The following is an 11256-nucleotide window of genomic DNA, read 5'->3' as shown; positions in this document are numbered from 1 at the left end:
AGTGGGGGGGGTCACAGTGGGGGTGGAGTTACAGTGGGGGGGTCACAGTGGGGGGGGTCACAGTGGGGGGCGTTTACAGTGGGGGGGGTTACAGTGGGGGGCGTTTACAGTGGGGGGGGTTACAGTGGGGGTGGAGTTACAGTGGGGGGGGTCACAGTGGGGGGGGGTCACAGTGGGGGGCGTTTACAGTGGGGGGGGTCACAGTGGGGGTGGAGTTACAGTGGGGGGGTCACAGTGGGGGGCGTTTACAGTGGGGGGTGTTACAGTGGGGGTGGAGTTACAGTGGGGGGGGGTCACAGTGGGGGGGGTCACAGTGGGGGGGGGTCACAGTGGGGGGGGGTCACAGTGGGGGGGGTGTTTACAGTGGGGGGGGTTACAGTGGGGGTGGGGTCACAGTGGGGGGGGGTCACAGTGGGGGGGGTCACAGTGGGGGGCGTTTACAGTGGGGGGGGTTACAGTGGGGGTGGAGTTACAGTGGGGGGGTCACAGTGGGGGGGGTCACAGTGGGGGGCGTTTACAGTGGGGGGGGTTACAGTGGGGGGCGTTTACAGTGGGGGGGGTTACAGTGGGGGTGGAGTTACAGTGGGGGGGTCACAGTGGGGGGGGTCACAGTGGGGGGGGACAGTGGGGGGGGGTCACAGTGGGGGGGGGTCACAGTGGGGGGCATTTACAGTGGGGGGGGGTCACAGTGGGGGGTGTTTACAGTGGGGGGGGTCACAGTGGGGGGCGTTTACAGTGGGGGGGGTCACAGTGGGGGGCGTTTACAGTGGGGGGGGGTCACAGTGGGGGTGAGTTACAGTGGGGGGGGTCCACAGATGGGGGGGGTCACAGTGGGGGGCGTTTACAGTGGGGGGGTCACAGTGGGGGCGTTTACAGTGGGGGGTCACAGTGGGGGGCGTTTACAGTGGGGGGGTCACAGTGGGGGCGTTTTACAGTGGGGGGGTCACAGTGGGGGGAGTTTACAGTGGGGGGAGTTTACAGTGGGGGGGTCACAGTGGGGGGCGTTTACAGTGGGGGTGGAGTTACAGTGGGGGTGTCACAGTGGAGGGCGTTTACAGTGGGGGGGTGGTTACAGTGGGGGTGGACATGGGAACAAAGGAACATGAGTTGGCCATCAGTCGGTTAAGATGCTCGGCCAATCGCTTAGATCAGGTTCAGTCACCAACATCAACACCATTCCCCACCCCCCCTCCCGTGCTATTTTCTATCTGTTAATGTTATGAATCTACAGAAGTCCACTGAAATTTAAGTAAGGAGCAAGGAAGGGTCCCAGTTAAAGACAGGACTGCAGGGTCCAAACCTGGAAATGTCTAATACAAAGAAGCCAGATATTAGCAGCTAAGTTAAAGCAGTTGTGTTCTGTTGGCATGGCTGGATAACTTAGAGTTTGTGTGCAAGTTTGATTGCATGTGGCAATCCAAGGCACAGAAATACCTCAAGGAGTGACTGAAATCCTGGAGGCAGATCCTTGGTGTAGGTATCCAAGAGATAACGTTGTTTGGGAAAGGATTCCTAAGCATGACCTTTGAGTGTGGAGTGTGGAAGACAGAGTTTCAGTCAGACCAGTTGGCTCAGATCACAGTGTGAAACATCTGGGGGGATTTGGAGTGAAATCTGCAAAAGTTGTTTTGGGTGACATCTGTCACTTGGTTTCAGTGTGTGGTGTGTCTGATCACACTTTCCCTATTGGTTTACATCGACCGTAACTTTGGTTATTCATGTGTCTAAATAAAAAATAAAAGTTTGGATCTATCATGCCAGATTCAATCACTCCGATCTGATTTGTCTAATGTTAACATTAGCTGGGATTGTAACACTCTTCATGGACCAATCTCCCCAGCCAGGGCTCAGTGTGTTGACCCTCTGTTGTACTGTCACCAAAGCAGTCACAAGCGTCATTCGATAAGGAGACCAAAACTGTACACGATGCTCTGTGTGAGCTCTCACCAAGGCTCTTCTCAATTGCAGCAAGGAATCTTTATTCCTGTACTCAAAACCCCTCGTGATGAAGGTCAACACACCGTTTGCCTTTCAAATTCTTGCTGTACCAGCATGCTAGCTATTAGTGATTCAGGAATAAGGACCCTCCATGTTCTTACCCACCCATTTAGCCTATCCAAATCCCCTTGGCAACTCCTTGTATCCTCCTCACAACTCACATTCCATCCAATTCTGAGTCATCAGCAAATTTAGTTCCTACATACAAATCATATGTGTGGCTTGTGAATAGTTGTGTCCCTAATGTGGGGAGGGGTTTAGAGTGGGGGGGTGGGGGGTTTAGAGTGGGGGAGGGATTTAGAATGGGGGGTGGGGGGTTTAGAGTGGGGGAGGGGTTTAGAATGGGGGGTGGGGGGTTTAGAGTGGGGGAGGGGTTTAGAGTGGGGGGTGGGGGGTTTAGAGTGGGGGGTGGGGGGTTTAGAGTGGGGGAGGGATTTAGAATGGGGGGTGGGGGGTTTAGAGTGGGGGAGGGGTTTAGAGTGGGGGGTGGGGGGTTTAGAGTGGGGGGTGGGGGGTTTAGAGTGGGGGAGGGGTTTAGAGTGGGGGGTGGGGGGTTTAGAGTGGGGGAGGGGTTTAGAGTGGGGGGTGGGGGGTTTAGAGTGGGGGAGGGGGGTTTAGAGTGGGGGAGGGGGGTTTAGAGTGGGGGAGGGGTTTAGAGTGGGGGGTGGGGGGTTTAGAGTGGGGGAGGGGTTTAGAGTGGGGGAGGGGTTTAGAGTGGGGGAGGGGTTTAGAGTGGGGGGTGGGGGGTTTAGAGTGGGGGGTGGGGGGTTTAGAGTGGGGGGTGGGGGGTTTAGAGTGGGGGAGGGGTTTAGAGTGGGGGAGGGGTTTTGAGCATGAAAACAGGCCCTTCAGCCCAACTTGTCCATACCACCCTTATTTTTTTAATCCCTAAGCTAATCGCATTTGCCCGCATTTGGCCCATATCCCTCTATACTCATTGTACCCGTGTAACTGTCTAAATGTTTTTTAAAAGATAAAATTGTACCCACCTCTGCTACCACCTCTGGCAGTTTGTTACAGACACTCACCACCCCCTGGGTGAAAAAATTGTCCGTCTGGATCCTTCTGTATCTCCCCCCTCTCACCTTAAACCTACGCCCTCTAGTTTTAGACTCCCCTACCTTTGGGAAAAGATATTGACTATCTCGCTGATCTGTGTCCCTCATTATTTTATAGACCTCTATAAGATCACCCCTCAGCCTCCTACACTCCAGAGAAAAAAGTCCCAGTCTATCCAGCCTCTCCTTATAACTCAATCCATCAAGTCCCAGTAGCATCCTAGTAAATCTTTTCTGCACTCTTTCTAGTTTAATAATATCCTTTCTATAATAGGGTGACCAGAATTGCACACAGTATTCCAAGTGTGGCCTTACCAATGTCTTGTACAACTTCAACAAGACGTCCCAACTCCTGTATTCAATGTTCTGACCGATGAAACCAAGCATGCCGAATGCCTTCTTCACCATTCTGTCCACCTGTGACTCCACTTTCAAGGAGCTATGAACATGTACCCCTAGAGTGGGGGAGGAGTTCAGGGTGGGGAGGGGGGGTTCAGGGTGGGGGAGGAGTTCAGTGTGGGGAGGGGGGGTTCAGGGTGGGGGAGGAGTTCGGGGTGGGGAGGGGGGGTTCAGGGTGGGGGAGGAGTTCGGGGTGGGGGGGGGTTCAGGGTAGGGGAGGGGTTCAGGGTGGGGCAGGGGTCCAGAGTGGGGGAGGGGTTTAGAGTAGGGGAGGGGTTTAGAGTAGGGGAGGGGTTTAGAGGAGGGGAGGGGTTTAGAGTGGGGGAGGGGTTTAGAGTGGGGGAGGGGTTTAGAGGAGGGGAGGGGTTTAGAGGAGGGGAGGGGTTTAGAGGAGGGGAGGGGTTTAGAGTAGGGGAGGGGTTTAGAGTAGGGGAGGGGTTTAGAGGAGGGGAGGGGTTTAGAGGAGGGGAGGGGTTGAGTAGGGGAGGGGTTTAGAGGAGGGGAGGGATTTAGAGGAGGGGAGGGGTTTAGAGTAGGGGAGGGGTTTAGAGTAGGGGAGGGGTTTAGAGTAGGGGAGGGGTTTAGAGTAGGGGAGGGGTTTAGAGGAGGGGAGGGGTTTAGAGGAGGGGAGGGGTTTAGAGGAGGGGAGGGGTTTAGAGGAGGGGAGGGGTTTAGAGGAGGGGAGGGGTTTAGAGGAGGGGAGGGGTTTAGAGGAGGGGAGGGGTTTAGAGGAGGGGAGGGGTTTAGAGTAGGGGAGGGGTTTAGAGGAGGGGAGGGGTTTAGAGTAGGGGAGGGGTTTAGAGTAGGGGAGGGGTTTAGAGTAGGGGAGGGGTTTAGAGGAGGGGAGGGGTTTAGAGGAGGGGAGGGGTTTAGAGTAGGGGAGGGGTTTAGAGGAGGGGAGGGGTTATCTACCTGCATGAAATATTCCTCCAGTAAACAGTCCACCCAGGGCTCCGCCACCTCCATCGGCCTCACCTCGTTTGAAATGTCGCAGCATTTTATCAAAACCATTTTCAGCTGCAGAGAGAAAAGCAGAAATTAATATATCGTCCCCGCCTCCACAGGGCGGGGCTCTGTAACCCCGCCTCCACAGGGTGGGGCTCTGTAACCCTGCCTCCACAGGGTGGGGCTCTGTAACCCCGCCTCCACAGGGTGGGGCTCTGTAACCCCGCCTCCACAGGGCATGGCTCTGTAACCCCACCGCCACAGGGCGTGGCTCTGTAACCCCGCCTCCACAGGGCGTGGCTCTGTAACCCCACCTCCACAGGGTGGGGCTCTGTAACCCCGCCTCCATAGGGCGGGTCTCTGTAACCCCGCCTCCACAGGGCAGGGCTCTGTAACTCCGCCTCCACCGGGTGGGCTCTGTAACCCCACCTCCACAGGGTGGGCTCTGTAACCCTGCCTCCACAGGGCGGGGCTCTGTAACCCCGCCTCCACAGGGTGGGGCTCTGTAACCCCGCCTCCACAGGGCGGGGCTCTGTAACCCCACCTCCACAGGTAGCAGGCACCTCGTACCTGCTGGACAAAGTCAGGGGCTGAGTCTCCTCCATCACTGCCTGCTGCCTCCCCAGACCTGCCTGACTCACACTCACATCCTCCTGTCCCTGACCTCTGACCAACTCAAAACCTGCCGCCCAACCTGCTGGAGTTCAGACAAATGAGGGGGGATCTCGCAGAGATTTATAAAATTCTAACGGGTCTAGACAGGGTAGATGCAGGGAGGATGTTCCTGATGGTGGGGGAGACCAGAACCAGGGGTCACAGTCTGAGGATTCAGGGTAGACCATTTAGGATGGAGGTGAGGAGACATTTCTTCACCCAGAGAGTGGTGAGCCTGTGGAATTCATTCCCACAGGAAATAGGTGATGCCAAAACATTGAATGTATTCAAGAGGTGGCTGGATATGTCTCTTGTGGCGATTGGGATCAAAGGCTATGGGGAGAAAGCAGGATCAGGCTGTTGAGTTGGATGATCAGCCATGATCGTAATGAATGGCAGTCAGATCTGTATCCTCTGATCCTAACAGTGCAAACCTGTATTAAATCTCCCCTTCACCATCTCTGCTGAAAGGATAACAACCCCAGCTCCTGCAGTCTCTCAACATCCACTGAAATCTCAAATCTCTGTGAAACTGTTCCATTTCTTCCTTGTGCGATACCCAGAACTGGGGCAATCCTCCACTGGGGGGAAACCAGCGTTTTATAAACAGGTTTGTATAACTTCTTTGCTATTTTGTTTCTATGCCAAGATAAAAGGATTCTGTATAGTTAATGTTCATTTCATTGGTTCAGGCTGATACTCACACAGCTCACATCTTCCTCGTTTGTGAAATCAAAGTTGTCAACTCTCTGTTTGAAGGAATCGAGAATCTCACCGTGCCGTGCCATATCAGTTGCTAGGATCAGATTGATAATCCCCTGGAACAGACAGAGAAACAACAGACAAAAGCTCACTCAGTTACAGCCTCACTCTCTCAGTGCATTCTCCCCCTTCAACTCCTCACAAAGCTGATTCCTGCCTGGGATACTCTGAGGATCATGGAGTTTAACATCACAGAAAGAGGCCCTTCGGTCCATTGTGTCTATGCTGGCCATCAAGCACCTATCTATTCTAACTCCATTTTCCAGCACTTGCTCCATAGCCATGTGTGCTGAGGCATTTCAAGTGCTCGTGTAAATGCTCCTTAACTGTTGTGAGAGTTCCTGCCTCTACCACCCTTTCAGGAAGAGTATTCCAGATTCCCCCCACCCTCTGGGAGAAGAAGCTTTTCCTCAAATTCTCCTCGCCCTTAATTAAATCTCTGCCCCCTGGACATTGATCCCTCTAATAAAGAGAAAATGTTTCCCCTATCTACCCTAGCTTTCTCTGTCTCTCATAATTTTGTATTCCTCGATCAGGACCCCCTCCATCTTTTCTTTTGTAAGGAAAACAAGCCCAGCCTCTCCAGCCCCTCTTCACAGCTGAAATGTTCTATCCCAGGCAGCATCCTGGTAAATCTCCTCTGCACCCCACTCTGTACAATCACATCCTTCCTATAATGTGGTGACCTGAACTACACACAGTACTCTAGCTGTGAGCTAACCAACATTTCATACAGCTCCATCCCTGCCCTTGTATTCTGTGCCACGGATAATAAAGGCAAGTATCCTATATAAAGGCCATAAGACATAGGAGCACAGGGAGGTAACGCAGCCCATCGAGTCTGCTGCATCTTTCAATAAGATCATAACTGATTTGATGTGATAATCCTCAACTCCACTTTCCTGCTTCATCCCCATAACTCTTGATTCTCTTACTGATTAAAAATGTGTCTGTCTCAGCCTTGAACTTACTATCCATGCTGAAATACTAACCCCAACACTATGGGCTCTTACCTTATTAAGTAGCATTTTGTGCAGTAACTTAGTAGATGCATTTTGGAAATCCAAGTATATTACATCTACCAGTTCCCCTTTATCTATCCTGCTCATTTACCACCTCAAAGACTTTTCATTGTATACTAATACATGTGACAATAGTAAATCAAATCAAATCAAAGAATTCCAATAAATTTGTCAGGTATGATTTTGCTTCTTGAAGCCATGCTGATTCTATTGCAGAAGGTCGGGGGACATGGAGTTGGGGGTAGGGTGTTAGCGTGGATAGAGGATTGGTTGTCAAATAGGAGGCAGAGAGTGGGGGTCAATGGGTGCTATTTGGATTGGCGGATGGTGACTAGTGGAGTGCCCCAGGGGTTGGTGCTGGGGCCTCAGCTATTTACCATTTATATAGATGATCTGGAGGAGGGAACCGAGTATATGGTGTCGAAATTTGCTGATGACACCAAGATTGGGGGAAAGGCAAATTGTGCGGAGGGTGTGGAGAGTCTGCAGAAGGATCTAGATAGGCTGGACGAATGGGCCAGGAACTGGCAAATGGAATTTAATGTTGGCAAGTGCGAGGTGGTCCACTTTGGTAGGAATAATGGTAGGAAGGACTATTACTTACATGGCAAAAAACTGTAGCATGCGACGGTGCAGAGGGACCTCGGGGTCCTTGTGCATGAGTCGCAAAAACCCAGCCTGCAGGTGCAGCAGGTGGTCAGGAAGGCGAATGGGATGCTGGCCTTCATAGCGAGGGGGATTGAATATAAAAGTAGGGAGGTCTTGCTGCGGCTGTATAGGGCACTGGTGAGGCCGCAGCTGGAGTACTGTGTGCAGTTTTGGTCACCGTACTTACGCAAGGATATTTTGGCCTTGGAGGGAGTGCAGAGGAGGTTTACTAGGCTGAAGCCGGGGTTGAGGGGGTTGAGCTATGAGGAGAGGCTGAATAAACTAGGCTTGTACTCGTTAGAGTTTAGAAGAATGAGTGGAGATCTCATTGAGACGTATAAGATGATGAATGGGATGGATAGGATAGAGCTGGAGAGACTCTTCCCGCTCAGAAAGGACAGTAGGACTAGGGGGCACAGCCTCAAGATAAAGGGGGGGCGGTTTAGAACGGAGTTGAGGAGGAACTTCTTCGCTCAAAGGGTGGTGAATCTCTGGAATTCTCTGCCCGTTGAAGTGGTGGAGGCTGCCTCGCTAAATATTTTTAAGACGCGGGTTGATGGGTTTTTGATAAGAGAGGGGATTAAGGGTTATGGGGAGAGGGCGGGAATGTGGAACTGAGCCACGACAGATCAGCCATGATCTTATTGAATGGCGGGGCAGGCTCGAAGGGCTAGATGGCCTACTCCTGCTCCTATTTCTTATGTTCTTATGCCTGATGATATTATCTATTTCTAAAGCTGTGCTTTATAATGGACCCTACATTTTCCTAACGATCGATTTTAAGCTAACTGTCCGATAGTGACCTGTTTACTGTCTCCCCGCCGATTTGAATAAGGGTGTTTTCAAACTCTCTGAGACTTTTCCAGAATTTAAGAATTCTTGGAAAGTTACTACCAGTGCATCCGCTATCTCTGTAGTGACTTGCTTTAATATCCTAGGATGCAACCCATCCGGTCCAGAGGACTTATCAGCCTTTCGTCCCGCTAGTTTCTCTAATACCTCTGCTCTAGTGATAGTTATTGTATTTTATTTCCTCGCTGTTTTTGCCTCTTGATTATTTAGTATTTTTGGAATGTCTTCAGTGTCTTCCACCATGAAGATTATTTAAGAACATAAGAACATAAGAAATAGGAGCAGGAGTAGGCCATCTAGCCCTTCGAGCCTGCCCCGCCATTCAATAAGATCATGGCTGATCTGTCGTGGCTCAGTTCCACTTTCCCGCCCTCTCCCCATAACCCTTAATCCCCTCTTTTATCAAGAACCCATCAACCCGCTTCTTAAAAATATTTAGCGAGGCAGCCTCCATCACTTCAACGGGCAGAGAATTCCAGAGATTCACCACCCTTTGAGTGAAGAAGTTCCTCCTCAACTCCGTTCTAAACCGCCTCCCCTTTATCTTGAGGCTGTGCCCCCTAGTCCTACTGTCTTTTTTGAGCGGGAAGAGTCTCTCCACCTCTATCCTATCCATCCCATTCATCATCTTATACGTCTCAATGAGATCTCCCCTCATTCTTCTAAACTCTAACGAGTACAAGCCTAGTTTATTCAGCCTCTCCTCATAGCTCAACCCCCTCAACTCCGGTATCAGCCTAGTAAACCTCCTCTGCACTCCCTCCAGGGCCAAAATATCCTTGCGCAGGTGCGGCGCCCAAAACTGCACACAGTACTCCAGCTGCGGCCTCACCAATGCCCTATACAGCTGCAGCAAGACCTCCCTACTTTTATATTCAATCCCCCTCGCTATGAAGGCCAGCATCCCATTCGCCTTCCTGACCACCTGCTGCACCTGCAAGCTGGGTTTTTGCGACTCATGCACAAGGACCCCGAGGTCCCTCTGCACCGTCGCCTGCTGCAGTTTTTCGCCACGTAAGTAATAGTCCTTCCTACCATTCTTCCTACCAAAGTGGACCACCTCACACTTGCCAACATTAAATTCCATTTGCCATTTCCTGGCCCATTCGCCCAGCCTATCTAGATCCTTCTGCAGACTCTCCACACCCTCCGCACAATTTGCCTTTCCCCCAATCTTGGTGTCATCAGCAAATTTCGACACCATACACTCGGTTCCCTCCTCCAGATCATCTGTTTAACTCCCCTGTCATTTCCTGGTTTCCCATTATTATTTCCCCAGTTGTGTCCTCTAACGGGCCTCTCTCTTCCATTTTATATATTTAAAGAAACTCTTGTCATTTTTATAATATTTGCTCACTCTTTTTTTTGGACATAGAAAACATTTCAACTCAATTCCAGACTTTTACCACCTGTTGTGAGGAAAAATGTTGAATCTGAGATAGATAGGGTTTTGTTATCCAAAATCATTAAGGGACATGGAGAAAGGCAGGAATGTAGTTTGGTCAAAGTTTTTCTGATAAAATGGTAGAACAGACTTGAGGAATTGAATGGTCTCTACACTAAATTCTTCTAATGCAGAGAGTCACTGGTTAGGAGCAGAAACCCCCTTTCTCTCTGCCTGTCTCTATCTCTCTATGTGCGTGTCTCCCTCTCTCTGTCATGTGTGGCTTTGCCTTGTCTCTGTTTCTTTTTCTGTTTTCTTCACTGTTTCTGTCTGTCTCTGTCACTCTCTTTCTATCTCTGTCGCTCTTTCCTTCTTTTTTCTTTGTTTCTGTTGCTCTCTCTGTCTCTCTCTGCTTCTCTCCCTCTCACTCACACTTTGTTCTTTGTCTCTCAGTGTCTGTCTGCCCCTCTCCCCCTGTCTATTTTCTGAATCTCTCTCTTCTTTACCCTCTCCTTATCAGTGACTCTCTCTCTGTTTCTCTCTATCTCTGTGTCTCTCTCTCTATCCCTGTGTCTCTCTCTCTATCTCTCTGTCTCTATATCCGTCTCTCTATGTCTCTCTCTGTTTTTCTCTCTCTCTATGACTCTCGGTCTCTTGGTATATCTCTCTCTCTCTCTCTATGTCTCTGTCTCTCTCTGTTGCTATGTCTCTCTCTCTCCATGTCTCTATTTCTCTATGTCCCTCTCTATGTCTCTCTGTCTTTATGCCCTTCTCTCTGTCTCTATGTCCCTGTCTCTCTCTCTGTATGTCCCTTTCTCTCTCTATCTCTCTCTCTGTCTCTATATCCCTCTCTCTCTCTATGTCTCTCTCTCTATGTCTCCCTCTCTCTATGTCTCTCTGTCTCTATGTCTCTGCTTCTGACCCTCTGTCCCTTTCTCTGTCCCTCTGCCTGTCACTCACTCTCTAATCTGACCTCTGTCTTTACCTTTACTCACCTGACGAATTTGTTTGAAGATCTCAGGGTCCATGTTGCTGAATATGTTACACTCCGGCTGTGAAAAGATTTGGAACGCGATTGCGCAGTGATGGTTCTCCAAGGGTGAGATGTCGTTGTAACGGACGGCAAGTTCGGTCCGAGCATTTATTTGGTAGCTATGTTGAAAGAAAAACACAAGAGCCAATGGTATTGTCACGATGACGGTGTTATTTTTAAGTTTAAAGTTTATTTATTAATGTCACATGTAAGGCTTACATTAACACTGCAATGAAGTTACTGTAAAAATCCCCTAGTCACCACACTGTGGTACTGTTCGGGTATACTGAAAGAGAATTTAGCATGGCCAACGCACCCTAACCTGCACATCTTTGGACTGTTGGAAGAAACCGGAGCACCTGGAAGAAACCCATGCAGACACAGGGAGAATGTGCAAACTCCACAAGTTTCTCTTGCCGGGTATTGAACCCGGGTCCCTGGGGCTGTGAAGCAGCAATGCTAACCACTGTGCTACCGTGCCGCCCATGCCCATTGCTGTGT

General features: G+C 50.7%; 1 protein-coding gene across 1 annotated transcript in view; it reads right to left on the bottom strand.

The window, feature by feature from the left end:
- LOC145337706 (high affinity cGMP-specific 3',5'-cyclic phosphodiesterase 9A-like) overlaps window positions 1-10874 on the bottom strand; it is a gene marked incomplete at its 5' end in the record, with an annotated part of 38156 nt that extends 27282 nt beyond the window's left edge. Inside the window, 3 exons of the mRNA XM_080182537.1 lie at window positions 4368-4472; window positions 5759-5872; window positions 10718-10874. Of these exons, the coding sequence (XP_080038663.1) occupies window positions 4368-4472; window positions 5759-5872; window positions 10718-10874 (376 nt within the window). The remainder of the gene's footprint in view (window positions 1-4367; window positions 4473-5758; window positions 5873-10717) is intronic.
- Window positions 10875-11256: the final 382 nt, after the last annotated feature.

Source organism: Carcharhinus amblyrhynchos, unplaced genomic scaffold (genome assembly GCF_965287045.1).
Source record: "Carcharhinus amblyrhynchos unplaced genomic scaffold, sCarAmb.v2.hapA scaffold_65, whole genome shotgun sequence".
NCBI lineage: Eukaryota > Metazoa > Chordata > Chondrichthyes > Carcharhiniformes > Carcharhinidae > Carcharhinus > Carcharhinus amblyrhynchos.
The sequence above is the reverse complement of the archived record's forward strand: the minus strand, read 5'-3'. Positions and strand labels throughout refer to the sequence as shown.